This window comes from Pyrus communis, chromosome 10 (assembly GCF_041283825.1).
Source record: "Pyrus communis isolate YQ-2024b chromosome 10, ASM4128382v1, whole genome shotgun sequence".
Lineage (NCBI taxonomy): Eukaryota > Viridiplantae > Streptophyta > Magnoliopsida > Rosales > Rosaceae > Pyrus > Pyrus communis.
Genome location: NC_142574.1, coordinates 32,414,512 through 32,437,224, shown reverse-complemented (window position 1 = coordinate 32,437,224; position 22,713 = coordinate 32,414,512). Strand labels below are relative to the sequence as shown.

At 35.0% G+C, this 22,713-nt stretch overlaps 2 protein-coding genes and 1 pseudogene across 3 annotated transcripts; 2 read left to right on the top strand and 1 right to left on the bottom strand.

The window, feature by feature from the left end:
* The first annotated feature begins 1,050 nt into the window (after positions 1-1,050).
* On the top strand, positions 1,051-4,585 carry LOC137729297 (putative pectate lyase 2; annotated as a pseudogene). Its single transcript, XR_015952755.1, has 3 exons — positions 1,051-1,757; positions 2,020-2,123; positions 2,276-4,585. The product of XR_015952755.1 is annotated as a putative pectate lyase 2 (transcript).
* LOC137729298 (uncharacterized) lies at positions 3,084-4,604 on the bottom strand. Its single transcript, XM_068468191.2, has 3 exons — positions 3,696-4,604; positions 3,484-3,525; positions 3,084-3,375 (listed from the first exon to the last, which is right to left on the bottom strand). The coding sequence occupies exons 1-3, from the start codon at positions 4,501-4,503 to the stop codon at positions 3,248-3,250; spliced, it is 978 nt and encodes a 325-aa protein (XP_068324292.1). The 5' UTR covers positions 4,504-4,604; the 3' UTR covers positions 3,084-3,247.
* Positions 4,605-16,587: 11,983 nt separating this feature from the next.
* Positions 16,588-19,473, top strand: LOC137729330 (putative WRKY transcription factor 31). The gene is made up of 6 exons (XM_068468249.2): positions 16,588-17,119; positions 17,207-17,311; positions 17,437-17,622; positions 17,784-18,185; positions 18,340-18,453; positions 18,581-19,473. The coding sequence occupies exons 1-6, from the start codon at positions 16,760-16,762 to the stop codon at positions 19,247-19,249; spliced, it is 1,836 nt and encodes a 611-aa protein (XP_068324350.2). The 5' UTR covers positions 16,588-16,759; the 3' UTR covers positions 19,250-19,473.
* Positions 19,474-22,713: the final 3,240 nt, after the last annotated feature.

The window sequence follows — 22,713 nt, the reverse complement described above, 5'->3', positions numbered from 1 at the left end:
TGCTATTTGAGACTTTGCTGTGGAATTGCAAGATTGGAGATGGTTCAACTTTGTGTTCTGTTTTCTGGTTTCATAGCATTGATTGCAAATGTTCTTCCAATCTCAAACTGGGTTTCCCCAGTTGAGATTGAGGGGGAGTATTAAGTATACAAGTCAGCAATACAGTTAGAAATATAGTTAGCTTGGTAAGTTGGTTAATATTTGGTTAGAGTAGTTAGGCTTTCTCTTATAAAAACAGTTGTGTAACCTTCATTCAATCAATCAATACAAATAATATTTCTCCCTCTAAACTCTCTCTCTAGAATCTCTCTTGTTTCTCTCTATCATTTTCCTCTTCCTCTATGCCAATTCTTCATTTTTTACAATGTAGTTAACAAGGTTCAATTATTCTCTCCTTGAATATAGTATATATCCTTAAAGAAAGAAAGAATATAGCATATATCCCCACAATATCCATCCTATGTATCCAACTCTTCAATACTAGTATCAAATTTTACTTTCCTTGACAGTTTAAGAGATTATTATATTTATAATCTTAATAGGCCTCTCTGGTTATTTAATAAATCTTAACAAGCCTCTTTGGTTATTTAATAAATGAATATTACGGTTAGTGATAGTCCTCTCACTTGTAAGTGGAAGCCTTACGACTTCTGTGAATGACAAATTCAAACTGACCAATTATATTAGTTCAAATTAACTCCCCACTTTTTTGTATAAATATATCATTCTATCAAGAAATTTAAAAAAATAAAAAATAAAAAATAAAAAATAAAAAATTGAAGTAGACCTCGCCGAAATTTTTACGTGCCCCTCACCTTTCACTGAAATATAAATCCCTAGCTAAGGGATACATAAAATAGAAAGTGAACCAGCCTTAACTCGTGCAACCACGTTTTGTGTAGACCCAAAAATCTTACGTACCAAAACATAAGCGAAAGCACTCATAAACTAATCGTGTGCACCATCTTCTCATTCATCATCACTCTATCTGATTCTTTCTATATATCCTCCTAATTCAGTTCCTTTTCTTAGTCAACTCATAATTAAACCATGGCCTCCCTAGCCCCTCTCATATTATTGCTCTTATGTTTCTTAACTTGTATTGCTCCAACATTTCAAGCCTATTCCCCAGACTACTACACCACCCCCAAAATCACTCCCAAAAACATCATGAACGTGGTAGACTCGTGTTGGCGCACAAAGTCCAATTGGGCCACCAACCGCCGCGCGTTGGCCAACTGCGCAGTAGGCTTCGGCAAAGACGCGTTGGGAGGAAAATACGGGGGTACTTATGTAGTCACGACCTCAGATGATGACCCCGTAAACCCTGCACCCGGCTCACTCCGTTACGGGGTGATCCAAACGCAGACATTATGGATCGTTTTTGCCAAGGATATGGTCATCACGCTCAAAAATGAACTCATTATGAATAGTTTCAAGACCATAGATGGTAGAGGGGCTAAAGTTGAAATTGCGTACGGACCATGCATAACGGTGCAGGGCGTTAGCCACGTTATTATACATGGATTAAGCATTCATGATTGTAAGCCTGGGAAGGGTGGGAATGTTAGGAGCACTCCTACACATGTAGGGCAACGTCTAGGGAGCGACGGAGACGCCATATCTGTCTTTGCTTCATCGCATGTGTTTGGATTGACCATTGCTTCCTAGCTCGTAGCACAGATGGCCTCCTTGAAATCACCCATGCTTCAACTGCCGTCACCATCACAAACAACTATTTCTCTCAGCATGACAAAGTAAGCATAAAAGTTAATTATGATGTTATGAATTAATTTTTCATTATTGAGCCTTTTATTTTCTTTGCTTGAGTTGATTGCATTTGGGTTTGGGTTAATTAATTGCACAATTTATCTAGTGGGTTCGTATTTTGTGTAATTGTCAATACCCGAGGGAATTCATACATGAGACCTCGTCCAACGTTCAATGGAGGATACCACTAAATTGAGGCTAGTTGTTATGTTTCGAATGTAACCTAACCAGGCTGTGCTTTAATTTCAGGTGATGATGCTTGGTCACAATGACAATTTTAGTGAAGACAAAAATATGAGAGTCACAATAGCCTTCAACCGTTTTGGGGCTGGCCTTATTGAAAGGATGCCAAGGTGAGCGCAATAACTTACCCGCAATGGGTTGCATACACTCCTCTCCTTGAACAGTATATATAGTACATTGTTTAATTATCCCTAACAATTGAATGAAGTCTGTATTGATGCAGATTATCTTACGTCGTTGTTTTTTTTTGTGAAAACAATAGGGTTAGGTTTGGGTATGCGCATGTGGCCAACAATTTATATGAGGAGTGGAAGATGTATGCCGTAGGAGGCAGCGCCAATCCAACAATTTTCAGTGAAGGGAACTACTTCATAGCTCCTGAGACTCCTTTTGCCAAACAGGTTACAAAGAGAGAGGCTGGAGACAGTTGGAATAATTGGAAATGGAGATCTTCAGGGGATGTGTTCAAAAATGGTGCTTTTTTTGTTCAATCTGGATATGGAAGCTGCTATCCACTTTACTCTCGAATGCAATCGTTTAAGGTCTCTCCAGGAGCCATGGTTCCTGCTTTAACCTCAAATGCAGGTCCTCTGGGCTGCATTGGTGGCAAAGCATGTTAATTTACTTTGCTATATAGACCATTTTCCAACCTTTTTTTTTTTCCATTTTTGGTTCTACCCTCTTAAGTTTTCTGTAATTGAAGCTCTGTGCGTACATTAGCTTCTTGGATCTCTATTATCAAACTTGACAGACAATTTGTTTGTGTTGTGAGTCTATCCAATTGGTGTTCCTACACAATGTTAGAGATGGCACTACATAGAGTGAGGAATCAGTGAACTTTTTTATTATTAGGTTGCATGATATGTCTCGGATCCAAGAATTTTTTTGTAAGACGACTACTAACATTGCTACAAGAAAATGTGACAATAGCGATGAAAAGCATTAAGTAGCTATTGTCAATTTTTCTTGCAGTGTATGAGGTTTTCTTATCAAGAATTTGAGTGTTAAAATGTTAGTGTACGGCATTGTTGATATTTCAATAGTAATACAGATAATACAACACCACTAGATTGCTCACACAGAAAAATTACTCACACGGTATCATTTATTGTCTCAATATTGTATAAACAAGAGAAGAATCAAGAGACAATAGAAAGCATGTCGATGTGCAAAAAGCGATTAAAAAATTAGAAAAAGTAAAGAAAAGTGGATGGTTTTACTTTGGTTAGTGTCTTTAGAAAAGCCTATTCTCATTGCTCTGAACCCCACATGTTACTGGTGCTTTAGCTCTCACTTTCTTCATGTACCAAATTCCAGCTCCAACTCCAAAGGCGCCTGCAACTGTCACTCCACTAATCGTCCCTGCAACGTTAACAAAATACAAATCCAACTTATAGTTAAGCACACAACATCCAAGCTATACTTGAATTTATGAAATTTTATTTGCGCAAAATCTCAGAAGTGAATCACCTGCAAGTACTCCATTCCTCCTATGCTGAGAAAAGCTATGATCTGCATCATTGTAATTAAAAAAATTATGAGAAGGAAATTAATGTTTGATACAAAGTTCTGACTCAAAAACTTTTTTAGTTACATAGGAGGGTTTTGAACCTGAGCTTAGCCTACTCCTTCCCATCACCCTATTCACTCTAACCACAAGGCTAAATAGATCAAAGAATTACCTTTACAATAAGTAGTGACATTTCCTCTGCCACACAAGCACATGAAGTTATGTGTTTTTGTGTCGAATCCACATGTCCCACCTCCTTTAGATGTGTCCTGACACTGAAGGCAACGGGTGGTCACCGGAATATCAAAATCGACGCGAATTCCATATTCGGGGACTTGATCATCCGGTTGGTTTTCACCAGTGTTTCTCCAATACACACTAGTATAAGTAGCACAGTACTTCAACATTAACCTCAGAGACTCAGTGGCTTTGGGATAGTAAGAGCAGCAAGAACTTGTCCTCAACGCCGAGGCACACTCAGGCAAGTGCCTGCAAAGATAACTAGAACTGTCACATGACGAGTCACACCGCTCCGGAAACCTCTCACAAAACACAGGCTTTGGCTCAATGATCACATTTTGTTCACTACAATTAAAGAAAAGGTAGTCGTTTTGAGGGGAGAGAGATAAATGTGTGCTGGTGTCGAGGCTAAAAGGCCTTGTCACTCGGAATGCGTCACCGTCAAGGCAATTCCACATGAAGGGATCGGTGAGAAGGATGTGAGGGTCAGAGTAGCTTATGGATTTAACGGGGTATCTTCCTGAAGGTGTTCGGAGTTCGAGTTTAGAGGATTCGGAGCATACGAGGATGTTTTTGTAGTAAGGGCTCCCACAGCCTTCATCGATGCCAAAAGGGTAGTTGATGGGAATGTTGCCACAGGAAGTTCTGCAGATGCTGGCTTGAGGTGCTGTGTGGCTGAGAAACGGAAGGGTGAGGAAAATGAGCAGGGCAAACGGCATAGGAGTTGTTACAGGAGACATGAGAGATGCTAGCTAGCTAGGTTTAGCTTGGGTGATGGTATACATCCCAACAAAAATTTGGCAGTTCAAGCAAAGTAGCAAGGATGAGTAAAGTGAAGTGTGATTACATAAGTAAAAGGGAGAAGGATCTACTGATTATTGGTGTTCACTTTAATGTCTTTTTCTCTTTTGCCCTTTTACTTTATCTGCTTTTATTTATGCTTTGTGACTGGTTTTGCTTGCTTGGTGCTTTTGCTTTATGGGAGTTTATTAAGAGAGAATGTACATTTTGACCAAGCAATTATGATAGAATTAGAATATAATCCTATTTAGGTTTTCTTTTTCTATGGGTATTGTATTTACTTGCGAGTTAGAATTTTTTCATCTTACAGGGAATCATATATAATTCTTGAAGCGCAAGACTTGTGATGTATATAAAGTTTTTTGTTTTTATTATTTTATTATTTTTAATATATGGCTTATATACGGATGATTTTTTTATTTTTTTTGGTGCGGTTTGCCCTACCAAAGTTCCCTAACCCTATTGTTTCAAGTCAGCATGCATGCCAGGGAAAACGAATTCTAACAAGTGATCATGTTTCATGGAAGTGTTACAGTAGAAACTATAGTAGAGTAGCAGTGTAGCACTACGAGACTTCCCTGCAGCAGCATCTTTGATTCTTAACGAAAGTAAACAGTTTGGGCTTATCCTGTAATTTGACATGGTTAGGGTTTGGGTAGATCATGTTTTGAGTTTGGACAAGATCATGTCAGGATTCATTATACAGGCGTATACATACAGTTTAACTCCGGGGAGGCCCAAGTCTACTAAAGACCATTACTCTTTTTCTCTTTAACTTATTTTTTGCCATACCCATGAAAGTTAAACTTAATCTAAACTCTGAAACTTGATTTTGGTCCACTTTGATGGTATTTCGTCTATTTTGTCAAATAAGTGTCAACTTTGCAGATAAGGCATCGTGAGACCCAATAAATTGCTTAGAGCATCTTCAAATGAGATGTCAAATATAGTATGTCAAAATTTTATTTGATGACTGATGTGGCAAACTGAATAGAAATGCTAAATTCTCTTATTTTCCAATAGATGTGTCAAATATTTATTTTATTATTTTATTGGGCCTAGAGTTACATTAACTATTAAAAAATAATCAAAATTAGTTTTAGTTTTTATTCTATTGGTTGTTAATGGGATCCATGCATTAAAAATTAAATTAAATATATTTGACTACTTCTTTGTTTGTTGTCAAAAAAGGCAGCTAGAAATCAAGGAGTCAAATGACTCACATACCACATTATATATGGCTTATCCATTGGAGACCACTTAAATGTCTTTTAATCATACTTGGCATATTTGACATCTTTTTTGGAGATGATCTTATGTGGTATGGTGATATTTTTGTTTTAGGAAGAAAAGTGAGACTAAGTTCAAGTTTCAAAAGGCATAGCGAAGACTTTTTTTTTGTCAGAAAATTACTATTACCTACTTGAGGACTCCAGAATGTGGTCCTTCATGCATCATACGAAAATAGTAGTAGCCGACGTAGATTTTAACATCAACTTGGGTTTCTTATGATAAAGATGTTAGGGTTCCTGGCTGGCTACGGAAACTGACATCAAGAGGTAGTGAAATTGAAATAGAAGTATAACCATACACATATATACGTAAATGAAACGCAGTCCTCATGAATTATATTCCACGTACAAGTGGATCATATTCATTTGTGGCAGCCATTTTTTTATATATAGCCAATCTGTAGTTGTTTTATAATATTCAGTATTCACAAAACTGGCAAGAAATAAGGCAGTCGGTTATAGCTGGAGCAAAAGTTGGGTAGGCATGGGTGCTCGATCACTGTCACTCGTGGGAAAATTTTGACAAATATGAGATATTTTATATTTTTATTTCTTCAGATTTGAGAAATACCTTTATCAAACTGTCGTACCGAAAATTTTCTCACTCCATACTTTCATCCATTGGTGGCATGCATGGCCTTTCGCTATTTGTTGTGACAGCCAAAGTTATTTAATTTCAACGTGAAAAGGTTGGAATGATGGAAACAGAGTGGACTAACTGAAGATGTTAGGCAGACAAGTGGTAATGGCATTGAAAAGTAGTAGTAGTAGTAGTAGTAAAGATGTATATATAATAAAATATATTATACGTATGGCGTAACCATGCATGCATCCAATCAAGTCTCTAGATTTATAGCGATGGTTTGATTGCTTCATCTTAAAACATGCTTGGTAAGTTTGCATGCCTACAATGCTATTTCAAGCAAGAAATATGTCCGGATAGTTTGGATGAAAATCTTGAGAGCAAATTAACGCAAAGAAAGCAAATCAAGGATATATTGGAACACAAGAGTCTTGTCTCGAAGCAGGAATGAAGACATGGTCAAAAAGTAGGTCCTGAAATATTAGGACCAGTGCCAGAAAATTGGTGTGAAGGGCATAAATCTCAATTCGTATAACACAAGTAGCACCTCCTTCCCTTATGATCATGAGAAAGTCTGCAAGTAAAGGATTCTACCGTCATCTGCCCAATTGTCTACCCAAAGTCTACGTGCTGCTGATCCCTTCATTTGAGAGGTCCAAACCTAAGCAAGACCCTTCAATTCTACTAATCTCCGATAGTACGTACTATTCACATATAACGTAAGTTCTCACAAAGACTTGTGGTAGAGTAGCCTCCCCTCCCTTTAAACTTTTATTAACTGTAAAAAAAGAGTAACATATCCTCACCGTATAAATTTAATAATAAAAACCGTTTAATTTCTTATCTTCATTTAAAGATTATTCTTACAAAAACCAATTAAATCAAAGATTGTTTATGAATTCAAATGTATAAAACAAATTGGCAGTGTGAGAACTAAATAACATATTCATAAATGAACCGTCTATTTATTTAATACTTTTTATTTTCAAACGATAGAAAATTTCATTAAATTCGAATGAAAATGATATATGAAAACGTTTACATCAAAAGTCAAAATATTTAATAACCACTCTGGCTCAAAATGATTTCATCTTTCCTAAACCCTAAGAAACACTATAAAATCCATCAAAATCCTTCACTTTTTAAAATAGTTTAAAATTAAAGCCTAATTAAATCCATCAAATTTTATGGAGTTTTATAAATTTTTTAAAAATCTTAATTGAATACACATAGTCTTTCTTTAATTCATTTAAAATCTTAATTGAATATCTTAAAAATTGTAAACTCTTTTAAAAACCTATAAATTTCTAATTAAATACACCCCGTAAACATTGCATAATATAACTCGTCCCTCTAATTATAGTAGTCAAATCATATTAGAGAAATCAAATATTTTCTCTCTCATTAGGTTTATCATGATAATGCAAAGTCGTTTTCGTATTACCGATAAGATCATTTGGACCTGAATCCCACCAATCGCAGCCCCAAGCGTTTTATCAGTCCATGCAAACCCCGGGCCAAGGGAGCTGAGTTGTTCGAACTACATCTCTATCAAGTGTCTCTCTTTCAAAGCTAAATTTCATGATCAACTTGACCTCTACCTCATTTTAAATCTAAAATAAAGATGACGGTATATGTATCTTTATTATAGACAGACACATCAAATATAACAAAGAATACTCAACACAGAAAAGAGGATGGATAAAAGAAAAAAAAATGTTAGGAAAATCAAATTTTTATATCATCTTGTATAGATTACATGGTATGACAATTGATGGTTAGACTTCTGTTTTATGATTTAAATGAGGAGTCCAATCATCAACCGTCACATTATGTGATTTACAAAAAATTAAAAAAAAAAAAGAACTTTAACAAAAAAACTCACAGTACTGTTCAATTTAACGAAAAATCATATTTTAACACTAAAAAATCAATCCTGGTACTATTCACTTTACACTTTATTTTGTCATTATCGTTAAAACTCAAAATTTTCAAACATTTTTCATTAGCTTTCAAAAAAAAAAAAAAAATTAGCGTGTCTAGCATCATCTTAAAAAAATTGTGCGAAAATTATTATTTTTTATTATAGTTTAGTTGGAAAAATAAATCCCAACAACTATCCTTCAAGTTGCACAACGTCACTTGCATCGTCAATTTAATCCAAGGCATTGCAACATCAAATCAGGAAGCTTTTCCAAATTATTTTCCTTTCAGTGAAATTTCAATTTCTTGCACAAACGCTGACGAATGACGATTAAAATCAGGAGCTGTGGTGCTGCTTAAGTTGACAATGAAAGATGGGTTTTCTTCTCATGTCACCCTATAAATTAAAAAATTATACAAATTTGATTGTTTTATCTCAAATTATTAATAGATGTAGTTGTCACAGATTGTCGGCCAAAAATGGGTTTGAAATTTGAGAGAAATTTGTTTGAACAGCTTTAATAAACAAAGAAAATTAAAACCAAATGAAGGCCAAGTTGTTGAAGAAGCCGACGCAAATTACTAGTCAAAACAAAGGAATATCAAGGTGACTGTTGCACAAGAAGCCCATTGGAAAATAAAAACCAACGACAACCCATATTCCACTAAGTGAAATCTGTGTGAATTTTAGAACGTCATTGCGCTTCATTTGTACTAAATTTTATGTTGGCTCCAAGTACACATGTCTTTTCTTAGAGTATCTTTCCAAGTCTTCCTATGTCTTTTTTACCGCTTTGCATTGAGCCTATGTCTCATAATCGAATCTTCTAATCTCAGTATCTGTAGGTGTTTGGTTCACATGTCCAAATCACCTTAACCGTCTTTCTCTCTCATCTTATCTTCAATTGGCCACTCCTTTACGTTCGATATCCTTGTTCTTAATCATGCCCTTTGTCATGTTCTAACACATATAACAAAGCATTCTCATATCCCCTATACTCATTCTCATCTAACAAAACATTCCGTCCTATAAAAAATTTCTTTCAATTTTAGTAGCATACGCCGGTCACATATTACGTCAATTACACTCTTTCTAGCCCATGAAAATAAATTAAAAGAAAATCAGATATTTTGTGCTTCAACTTTGTGTGAAAAGCATCATTGAATAATAGGTGTACATAAGCAAATTTTACTGTTTAAATTGGTGCCGTTTACAGCAGGATTCTCTAATGGTCTGCTTTCTTTTCTTTTTTCCTGAAAATCCATAGCTGTCAAACCTAACCATACAACAAATTTCTATGTCATGCAAGTAAGCCACGTGGGAAGAACCGCATGGCTGAGGATCCCATCGGATTCAAATAATGAGAATCCTTTGGATCTTCATATCTTAATCATTTATCATATATCGTGCGATTAGAAATTATTTAAATTTTATTATTTAAAATTAAATACAAATAGTATCTGATAAAAACTAACCACACGATATACAATAAACGGTTAAGATGTAAGGATCCCTAAGATTCCCACCATTTGAATCCGGATGAGATCCCCATCCCAACCGCATGGTCAACGCAAATCTTAGTCAACTATGTCTTTTTCTTCTATGTTGATTTTGTTTATTGATCGGCGTGATCATTTCAATTAGTAGTAGGTTTATTTTAGTTTAATGTAATCGTAAAGAGCTGTTGACATTTGGAATTGCCAGCTATTTTATGAACTTTTTTTCTGACATACGATGCAATTGTTTTTCTTTAATATAAGCAATAATACATATGCGATCTTGTAATATCTGATCTTGTGGCTGAAACAGGATGGAGCGGGGTAATAATATCTTTAATGGGTTTTCTTAAATGAACTCGTGATTAGAATTTAGAGAGGATTTAAAAAAAAAATCAACTCGAATTATGTTTCCCATGTCAGATTATGAGTACGAAACATATGTTAGAATGGTTATAGTGTTTGAGATTGATATGGAAAAGTCTTAATTAAAAGCTATTAGTTATCTCAAGTATTTGGGAAAACAGAATTAATAGCGCATTTAATAATCCGTAATTAAATTGAGGAGGAATTAGATTGACAAGGTATTGAAATGAGGTGGAATCAAAATCAAATTCCTGTTGAAGTTGTTTACTAAAATTATCCGAAATCAGAATACATTTCCATAAAACTGTTTACTAATTCAGCAGAATCGGAATATAAATCAGTATGATTACTAAAATGTCCTTGTCTCAAATCAAATATTTTATGTACTTTTTTTTTTAATAAAATTTGATATAGTATATAATAGTAAGAAAAAGTTAAATTGCTTTTTTATTTCATAGATATACTAAAATGATTTTGTTTATTTTTTTATAAATTTAAGTATTGACTTTAATATCTAAATTTTCTCGCTCAAGTTGTAGTTTTTTCTCTTTGGCATATGTATGGAGTTGTGCATAATGTGCATGAGCATAGAATTATGCTTAATGAGCTAGAAGGACATGGAAAGAAATTGTTAGGAGCATTTTCAGAAAAATAAGTCTAGGGTTAAAAGGATAATCTTGGAAATAATGAAAGTAAATGAGGGCATAAAGGGAAAAAATTATCATTTCGATTGCTTGGGTAATCCGGAATCCAAATACCTTGTATATGTTGAGAATCCAAATCCTCCAATTTCAGGAATTGGATTCCATTTTTTGTGTGGGCCCCACGCACTTTTGATTACTCCCAATTTTAGTAAACACAGATATAATCCGTAATCCGAATTGGATTTCTTATTCTCATTCCGATTACGGGTTAGTAAATGCGCTATAAGGGTGGTTCGATCCTTTTGGGATTGAAACTAAGTGATGGAACTCTACTAAACTCATAATTCATTATGGTTTGTATAGTTTAAATCCTAAACTAATTCTGATAGGGAATAGTTAGACAACTACTATATAAAGCTTAAACCACTGCTCTTGCAATCTCTCTGACTTATTATTGTTCCAAGTACTCCTGATTGGAAGAGCTAATGTTTTTGTTAAAGAGAAGACGGCCTTGAGCACAAGGAACTGCAATGGCTTCATCATCATAATCGAAAACGGTTTAAAGTTTTCATTCTTAGGCTTTCTTGTTAATTGTTTGTATGCGTTGTGATTTGATTGGTTGAATCTACATTCTTCGATTAAGAGGCTATAAACTTGTTCTTACATCTCATCCATCTCTAAACATAGAAATTCATCTAGGAACTTTTATGTCACATTCCGGCTCGAGCCCCCACCACATCCCGGACTTGACTCCACCGTAGCACGATATTGTCCATTTCGGGCCCCGAACTCGCTTAACTTTGGAGTTCCGATGAACTCTGAAGCCAGTGAGCTCCCAAAAGGCATTGTGCTAGGTAGGTATGAGAATATACATACAAGGCTTACAGGATCCACTCCCCTGCGCGATGTGGGATGTTACATCCTAAATATAAGAAGGGAGAAGGGAGCTCTTAAAATAACTTTTAAATAATTTTAGCTAAATTTTTTCTATAAAATAGAGATCATGATTGGAGATGCTCTAAATCTGAAATTTAATTGGTTCATGACAACACCTCATGTTGTTACAATTTTACAAGTTAAGCTATGAGTGTGCATACCTGTAATATACATATATCGAAGATAATGTAGCTCTATTTGTAACATACTTACGTGTTGCGGTCACACCAGAAATTTCATTCACTAACTTGTCATATAATTTTCTTTTTAACGAAAAGAAAGATATCACTACTTCGTATACTTCAAACTTTCAAGATAAATATAGTAGCCTAGCTAAAACTTTACCATCCTAACAAATTTTTTTATTATAAATACTTTCAATCAAAATTACATTTTTTTCTTTATAGTTTTCCAAAACTTAATGAGCTTATTTTTTTAACCAGCAGCCCTATTTTTAGCCTACAAAATCACATGAGCTAGCTAGCTAACTTCTCAAAGGAATTGGATGAAGGAACATTACACATGTCTAATATACCTAGTTTCACAAAAATATACTTTCACACTTCGATCAGAATGAAGATGTCAACTTTTAAATTGGAACTAATTAAACACCAAATTTTACTTGTTAAGACATTGTATTTTGCGCACAGAGCCAGAAACTCGGAGAATTAGTATGCAATATTCTTTATTTCTTTCTTTGGGCGCCGTAGTTTTGAACTTGTTTGTACACATCAACCTATTTATTTACCTTTTCTCCGTCCTTCTCTGTGGTCAATCCCTCCAGTTTCTCAATAAGACAAACCTAGCTGCCCATGCATGCAAACCAATTAAAGAGAAATTCTCCACGACTCCATATGGATTCTTAATTTGTCCACCCATGAGTTAGGCAGACAAAGAAAAAATGAAACAAATTTTTTTTGCAAAAGATATTTTAAATACTCTGTTCTACGAAGGTTTTTAAGATTTGGTTCACCTTATTCTAGCCGACTAATTTAATTTACGTCTAGAATTTAAACTGAAAAATGGTACAGCTAGTGATTAAATATAAATAAAATAAGGTAATGCTACTAGTTATTTACGCACATACTTTTTACTTTTGCACACTCATTTTTATTTTTCATACATATGTTTTTATTTTCAATCATTAAATTAAATGAATTAAAGTGATCAAATGATAAAAATTAATAAATTGTGTGTCAAAAATTAAAAAAATATGTGGATAGCATTATTCTTAAAACAGTCATACGGTAATATCGATTAATGCAGGGTAACAGTGAAAGTGCATGGAAAGTCTTTGGATGATCAAATGTGCCAAGAATAAATATTTTGGCCGAAGACTAACACTTTTCTGCATGCTAAAAGGAAAAAGGAGGTTCAAAAGTTCGGATGTTGAAGTTTCTTTTTCAAAAGAAAACTCAACTGATAACAGAGTCAAGGTAAACAAATGGAAGCTGGTCGAGCGTTGGTTTTTCTTCGTTGGGTACACGATCGATGCAGAAACCTCAGCCATCTTTTCAAAAGAAGCATTTATTAGAATTAAAGTAACAGATCAAGAACGTCACAAGAATTTGAAAATTGGTACACCAAAGACAAAGTAAAGGCATTAGGTGCAAACAAAATAATCAACAGTACTTATAAGGCTAGATTTTTTTTCGACTCAAAAAGAAATATATAATCATAGATTATTGTTTTAAAAAGTCCCGCCTAGAGAAGACGTTGAGGGTGAGTAAAAGGTACAGTCGCACAGGACTTCAAATTTGAAGGGGTTCCCAAAATTTTTGCCATCTAACGTTATATGTTTAGAAAATTGCTTTTGTTAGTATTTTAAAATCTCATTGTGCATTCCTTACAAGAGTAAATTATTTTTCTTTGTAAATATAAAAGGGTAATGCTAGAGAGACTAAATTTGTAAACTAAATGACGAGTCACCAATAGAAAATGATCATGTTTATCAATGCTTAAGTAATACTTCAATCATCAACTTACATGTCATTTAATTTACAAAATTTTGTCTACAAATTTAGTATCCCTAGCATCACTCAATATAAAACTTTCAAGTACAATGAGATATTCTGATTGTCAATAATAACACCCTAAAAACGAGAGTTTTCCAATTTTATTATATAATAAGGTTATATATTCAAGTGAACTGTAAAGTTAGAGTTTTGAAATTTTTTTTTTTCATTTTTGTTTGTTTAAGATTGAACAGCTTTTGATTATCTAGTGAAGGTTATGTTTGTAGCTTTTTTGCTTATAATTAATGATATTTGTAAACTTGTAATCAGTGAGTGCTAAAGTTTATTTTGATTTAAGTGATTGTTTTATAACATCAATACATTGTTTTTCTTTTTTTAATACTATCTGAAGGAGGAGCCCTTTTATAGATTTCGCACAGGCCCCTGAAATCTCAGAGACGGCCCTAGTCCCGTCTAGGCGTTAGGAGATTAGTCACCGTCACGATTAATCTCTAAACGTTTAAAAAATAAGAAATTATGCTTAGACCTGCTTATGTGCCTGCCTAAATCCGCCTAGACTGCCTAAATTGGTTGCGATTCTCATATTGGTAGAAAATAAGTAACTTTTATTTTGTATTTTTTTTGTAATAAATTGAAAGAAACTTGTTGGATACTTGAATTTTTTTTTGCTGAAAAAATAGAAATGCATTAAAAACAGAAACCTCGCGAACATCCTAAATCGTTACAATGACATAAGTGAGCCGTAATGGCCTTAGCAGGGAGTTTCAATCCCAAATAAACATATTAGGAGGATTAAGATCAAAGTTAGTCATATGCTTCCAGGTTAAGCACTAAACAGAAGAAGCCGCCAACCATTTAATATTCGCAATTGTATCATGAATTCTCCAAGTGACATTACATTCATTCACAAGTAAACGTAGTTAGCTTATGATTGTTAATAAGTCTTGGTCTAAGTGACAATAATATATGAATTAGGTACTAATCTTCACGTCTTAATTAATCACTTCATAATTTTAATAATCGCCGTATGCTAAGATCCATCCATTAATTTATCGAAATTTCAAATGAAAATCAATGTGGACTTTGAATAAAAGGTCATGTATTGCCAAATAAAACTCTGATTTGTACACGGTCCAAAATTCAGGTATTATCTGCGTGAGCCAGAGAAGAATCCAAGGGAGGAAGACAAAATAGAAGGAATTATCAGACAACGAATGGGAAATTAAAGATTTTTTAACTTAATTAATATGGAATGGATCCGTGACATTACTTTTTCTACATATTTCGTAATGTATTTTAATGATCTGAACTATATACACTTAGAATATCATTCATAAAGTATATTTATAAAAAATTATATGAATTTAAAACTATCAAAACTTTCATCTGCAATGAAGACAATGAACGAATACGATTTTATAAAGAAACCTAAACTCTTGATTAATTGATCTTATGACTTCAGATTTGGATTTTTTATTTTTTTTATTTTGGTAGATATGATGATATTAGAAGGAAGAACTAAAACATAAATGATTTGACTTGTTAAACTACATTACAAAATGAATTTGACAAAACATGTGTCAAAAATTGTATAAATAAAATAGTGCCACTAATCTGGCCCCTAAATATATTAATGTAGTAGTAATTACAAATTATAATCGATAATAATCGAAAGAAAAAAACAAAATAAAGTCTAAGCAAGTGACTCGGTCCCACAGGTAAACAGTCAACAAAGTTCCCGGACAGATCTGATACGTGGATGGAAATGTCATGGTAGGTAGGGTAAGGGGGAGACTAAGCCACTGCTTCTCCCGGTCATCAGTCACAGCAAGAAAGAGAGAGAGGCGGGCCGTCAAACTCATTGACTAGGTTTGGGCCAGATGGGCCCCGTTTGGCCTTTTTTCTTATTTCGTCACGTGGAAGGCGCCGCACAGCTCGGGGCGGTGCGATTCATCTCTCTTTTCCTCCCTTTCGTTGTGTTTTTACTTTCTCTTTTGATTTATGGGAATGAGTCAAACTCTTTCTTGACGAAATGTGGACGAAACCTCACCCAATTAAAATATCATTTTGCCTTTCCACACACGTCCACATGTAGCAATGTTTTCGGTTTATTAAGTACGTGATATTATTAACTAACGTGTTTTTATAAATAAATTTGATATAATTCTTGTATTGACGTACAATATTTTAATTCACTCGTATTGCTTCAAATAACATATCCAACATGTCGTTCATGGAAAAATTTGTGTTCAACTAACTATACATATTTCTAAACAGAATCGATTGAGATCTCAAATATGAACCGAAGAAAAGACATACAAGAGGCTTTATTTTTGTATTTATTACCACAACACAAAGTAAATTAGTAACACAAGATATAAGTATAAATTTTAGTATGGTTTTATCCCCACACCGTTTTACACCTTTCACATAGCTCTCAATTTCGACCCTCAAATTTAAACAAATTAAAAGTAATTAATGAATATAAATTAACAATAAACACGTAAAATGTAAAAAATGAATTTGAGAATAGAACCACATAAACTTCAACATAATAACAATACTTACAATATGACCGTCGTACTAGAACCTTTCTCCATCGCACCCTTGTGAGTTATGGGTTGCGAGTTGTTTGTGACTCTTTGTTTATTTGGGTTGGGTCAAAAATTAAAACGAGGTGGCTTGGCGTTGACAGATGGCAGACTGACGCACCATCTGACGCAAGTGATGAAATTTAAAGTAATAAAAAAATGAATAATCCCATGAATTTCTCACAAATCCAATCTAGTTGTTCTAAGTTTGGTCTACGTCCATGCCCTTTTTATAGGCGATCACATTGCATCGGCAAAAGACTTCAGAGACTTCAACACCCACGCACACCCCTCATCTCTCTCTCTCTCTCTCTCAAAACCCTCCTCCTTCATTTTCTTAATCTCTCTCTTAATTACCACTTGTTCATATCGGCAAAACATTAATTTATGGACAAAGGATGGGGGCTCACCCTTGATTCTGACTCCTTCGGCTTCCTCCTCAACAAGCCGCCGACCGCGGCGGTTAAGCTCGACCACCGCCACAATAACAACAAGAGGAACAGTTTTTTTGGTGGGGAAAGGATGTTTTCGGGAATGGAATTCCCTGTCAAACTTGGTAGCCGGGAAGAGCAGACTGCATCACAGCCGTCCAATGACAACGATCGGATGGTTGTGGATGAGGTGGACTTCTTTTCTGATCGTAAGAACAAGCTCAAAAGCAATAGTACTGATGATCATCATCAGGATTCGAGATCCAATGATGCAATGAGTGTCAAGAAGGAGAATTGGACTGGTTTGGATGTTAATGTAAGCACCCCTTTTTATTTCTTTATTTTTTTGTGATTTATTTTTAGTGGTACTTATTTTTCTTTCTTGGATCTAAATAATATGTAGACTGGATTGCACCTTGTCACTGCGAACACCGGAAGTGACCAGTCGATGGTTGATGATGGGATTTCTTCCGATCGTGCGGATAACAAGAGAGCAAAGAATCATGAGGTAAGACTTTAGAATTATATGAACACCGGAAGTGATCAATCGCTGTGACGGTATTTTAAGTTATTTACGCATTATCATAAAAAAAGTATAATATATACGTAATTGACTTGAAATATGATGATCAGCTGGCACAGTTGCAAGTGGAGCTCCAACGTATGAATGTTGAAAACCAGAGGCTGAAAGAGATGCTAGGTCAAGTGACCAACAACTACAGTGCATTACAGATGCATCTTGCTGCAGTTGTACAACAACAACATAATCACACTATTGCAGCTCCAGCTGACCAGAGCTCACAATTACACCATGATCAGGTAATTCGTTCATATCCGTAATCATTGCAATCAAATTTATAAGATGACAAAAATTTAAACTACCCTAATTTACAGAAAGATAAACTGCCTAGCCAACTAGTTTAATTCACGGCTTTAGTATTATCTAAGATATTGACTCTTTTTTGGTAAATTTTTATCAGAATGCTGAGGCAAAGGCTGATCAAGGTAAGAAACAAGTGTTGGTGCCAAGACAATTTCTAAATTTGGGTCCGAGAGCCACAACCGAGACGACTGATGACCAAGTCTCCAATAGTTCATCGGAAGCGAAAACCGGATCAGCTTCACCACCACAAAACATCAATGAAGTTGCATCACCGAAAAACGGTCAGATTGGTCCGTTGGATCCGGCGAACTCTAATACTTTCCGTGACGGGAAAAGAGTTGGCAGGGATGAGAGTCCTGAATCTGAATCACAAGGATGGGTGCCCGACAAGGTCCCCAAGCTCAACAATTCTGCGGCTCCTAAGCCAATTGATCAATCAACCGAGGCCACCATGAGGAAAGCCCGCGTCTCCGTTCGAGCCAGATCAGAAGCCTCTATGGTAATTAATCTAATTGATTTTAACTTTAATTAGTAACACTTCAAAACAGTCATCCTTCGCTCATGCTGAATAAATAAATAATAAACTTAGTAGTTTAATAACTCAATTATCAATCTCAAGTTTCATGAAACTAATTAATTTTGATTAATCACAGATTACTGATGGGTGTCAATGGAGAAAGTATGGACAGAAGATGGCAAAAGGGAACCCATGTCCTCGTGCATATTATAGGTGCACCATGGCTGTAGGTTGTCCTGTTCGCAAACAAGTACGAATACATTTGCAGAAATTTTCTGTGCAAAACGTTCATTCTCTATTGGTTTAGTATGTTAAAAATATATCGAGAACATATCACTTATGAAAGTACTAATATGTATGTGTTACTATTTTGATAGGTACAACGTTGTGCCGAGGACAGAACCATACTGATCACAACATATGAAGGCAATCACAATCACCCACTGCCCCCCGCTGCAATGGCCATGGCATCAACCACCACGGCAGCCGTCAGCATGTTGCTTTCGGGGTCCATGTCAAGTGCGGACGGGATGAATATGAACCCTAATAATTTGCTAGCCAGAGCAATTCTTCCATGCTCATCAAGTGTTGCCACAATCTCAGCCTCAGCTCCATTTCCAACTGTTACATTGGACCTTACCACAACGCCATCGCAAGTCCAAAGACCAAACACCCCATTTCAAGTCCCTAATTTCCCAGGGCAACCCCCGAGTTTTGGGGCTGCTTCACAACAACTGCCTCAAATTTTTGGGCAAGCCCTTTACAACCAGTCTAAGTTTTCAGAACTTCAGCTGTCCCAGGATATAATGGGGTCTACTAGTTCACAACAACAAATGCAGCAAACGCAGTCTTCCTCCTTTGCTGACACAGTGAGTGCCATCACGGCTGATCCGAGCTTCACTGCTGCTCTCGCGGCCGCTATAACCTCGATCATTGGTGGAGGAGCTCATCCGAGCAACACCACCACCAACAGCGCCTCCCCCATCTCCAACAACAGCAGCGGAGCCAACAACAACAAGAAGATTAGTAGTTTCCCGGGAAATTAATTAGAAATGTGGCGTCTATTGTTTTTGTTAATTTATTTTTTAGCTTTAAAGAAAGTTGGTAACCTGTCGATACATTTTGTTGTTTTTTTTTTTTTTTTTTTTGGGGAGGGTTTAGATCGAACCCAACTTCATTCTTTCTTTCTTTTTCATTTGTGTTTTGTTTTGAATAATTTGATTCAAAATTTTCAGTAAATACACACAAAAAGGAAAAAGGTTTGGTTTAATGTATTTAGTATTCCAATCATTGCACTACTACATGTTTAATCTTTCATATATTATTAGTTGATTTCCTTCTAATCTAATACATGATGATTATGTTCAATTAAAACAACACTGACCATACAGACAGAAATCGTTGTTTACAAGAAAACCCTAAGAAAAAACCAGAAGATAATAGAGAGAGAGAGAGAGAGAGAGAGAGAGCGAGAGAGAAGAATAAAGCGGAATATTCTGATACTATGTGTGAGGGTGAGGCTGCAGTCAACCAAATCGGCCATTTTATTTGACACGTAAGAAAAAACCATGGACTTAGAAGAGACTTCCAGGCAACTACGTTGTGTGTTAAATTAAATGAGTCGTGAATAATTTGGAAAAAATGATGTCAAATTCATAAAAAATTATAAAGAAAAAAAGAAGACAACTTTCGATGAATGTTGGTTGAAGTTGGGTAGTTTCGTGGCTTGTGGGCTGCTGCTAATTTTCAATTGGATACATTGTTGACTTTCTGTGCACTTTGTTTGACATCACGTCACTGCCATTGAATTTTGAATCCAGATCCCAATCAATCATGTGAATTTCTAATTTGGTTATTTATAAATAGTAAAAAAAAATGTTGAAAATATTATAGTAAAATAGCAAACGTGGAGCATTGTGGCCCGCAACCGTACCTCATCCACCGTACGAAGTGATCTTTTAGTTTTTATGGATATGGACTCTGTGGATCGATGGCTTTCGTCTTCATGCCATGTTCACGGCGGTGGATAGGAAGTGCATGTCTTTTATGATATTCACGTGCATGCATGTGGCCAAAATCACCTTGCCTCATCTTTTTGAGAAATAGTTCGATGTTATTTGTCACACTTACATGTGATATTGTTAATTTATTCGCAGTTATTGCATTATAAATTTATTTGTTAAATGAGAAATGTTAATGGTTCTTTTTCAAAGCAAGACTCACTTCCTAATTTAGTATTAATTCTCATACTCAATATTATAAATGTTATGTTAAAAATATGAGCGGATAGAATCTCTAAGAAAAGTGTATTTTAGAGGGTGTCACATTAGCATTTCTCTTTGTTGATACATAAGTCTAAGTCATGCACATGTGTACCTGATCACAATATTGATCAAAAGTTAGAACTGATATGTTTTCTTCATGTACACGAATTTCAATTCTCCTCTTTATATTTAATGGGAACAAAATCATCGTTTTATAAGAAACCCTAGCTAGCTAATTCGTGAAATATCAACCATGAATTTCTTCATCTTATCTGATTTTTGAACTCCTTTTTCTTGTAACTCGTGGAGTCTTCTTGTGTATATATATTTAGAATTTACACTCTTCAGCTGAAGACATGCTGCCGAATGCCGATCCATATCGAAGGGGATATCTAAGAAATATTGATTTTTATAATGGATATCGACATGCGAACGTGCAGTTTTGATCTGTACTACAGTTTGATTGATTAGGGTTTTGAAATTAACGACGTACGAGTACTACAGCCCCCGTTCTTTGAATTCTTCAAAGATGTACTCTCATCAACAAACATTAGTAAGATAGGTAAACATGCTTGCTCCATATTTGGGATCTTTTGGAACTTGTGGTTTCACACTTTATATTATTTGAGAAGTGACCATTATGCAAGTTAAGAGGAAATTGTAGTAATGGTACATGAATTTTAACCCAATTGGAGTAATAGTCTTTTAACTAAAAATTTATGACTATCGGTCCTTTAACTCATCAAAACGTGCAGTTATGGTGTTTTTCGTGAACTTCGTTAGAACTTCTATCAAAATAAGTCACGTGCCATGCATATGAGGCTGAATTAAGGGATAAATATGGAAAACTAAATGAGAAAAATTGTAGGAAGGGTCCCTAAATTTCCACCTAATTTGAGAAATTGTCCCTCAACTTAACCCAATTGGAGCAATGGTCTCTCAACTTTAACCCAATTGTAGAAATTGTCCATCAATTTTAACCTCATTGGAGCAATGGTCTTTTACCCTTAACTCAACTGTAGTAACGGTCTTTCTAACATGACTCATTTTGACAGAATTCTGACGAAGTTGACGAAAAAGACCATAGCTGGACATTTAGATGATTTAAGGGACCAATGATCATGAATTTTTTTGTTAAGGGAATCTCAACTCTGAAAGGATTAAAAAAAAGATGAAGATAAGGTAAAAAGAAATCCCATGCATGAAAGGTGCCTATTTGGAAATTTTTGTTTCTTCTATTGTGAAGCAAAAGGTGAGACACAGTCTCTAGGTATTAGGCATTGTTGCATTTACATTGTTATTTTTTTATTATATTTGTAAGAAAATTAATAAGCTATAGAAAGTATTAACACGCATAATTGTAACACACGGTCACATGATCGTTGTATTCAAATTTCTCCGAGACTGCACTTAAGTATTGTTTTAAATAACAAAATGTCGAGTATCAATAAACTTCATTTATTAATAAATATCGTAGATGCAATTGTACTCATAAATCATAACTATTCTACAAAAAGTATCATAATTGGTTAGAGTTTTAGAGTTTGTTTGTACCATACTTGATCAATTTCGAAACTATCAAACATCGGTTAACGTCATACCTTCAATCATTTGGAACTGATTTAATACGAAACACTTTCACGGAAATTTCCCTATATATAGTTTTATTAGAAACATGTGGAAAGTTCTAATAAAATCAAGTGCCTCTAAGAAACAGCTAACGTGCTTCTCCGGCAAAAACGCTTCCAGTTGAGTTGACACGGATAGCATTTAATTGTAACAATGTCCATGGAAATGTTGATCATGGATATAGTCCTCCAAGCCCATTTTGTAGTGTTGGGTCTTATTGATTTCTACATTTGAAGCCCATTCTATTTCGAATGATGTGAATGGGTAAATTTGTTGAGCCCATGTAGGGTGGGTTTCAAGCCTTATTGGATCAGAAAAGGGGCAATTAGCAACTTTCCACCTTTCCACTTTTAAGGTCCTCAAGCTTTGTTGCATATCGTGAGAGTGACGGGCAATTAGAGAATAGATGACCATTTTCTTTCTTGCACTCAGCAGCAATAGGGTTTCTGACGAGTTACTCAATAATGATCTGATTTGTTAATAAGTTAACCTAAAATTTGTTATTTTTGCATTATTCTTGCAAGAAATCGTTATACATAACCAGACATCAGTGCATTTTATTATATACAGTGATATATCTACACATTAGCTAGTTTGTTTTCCACAATTCGTTCCAT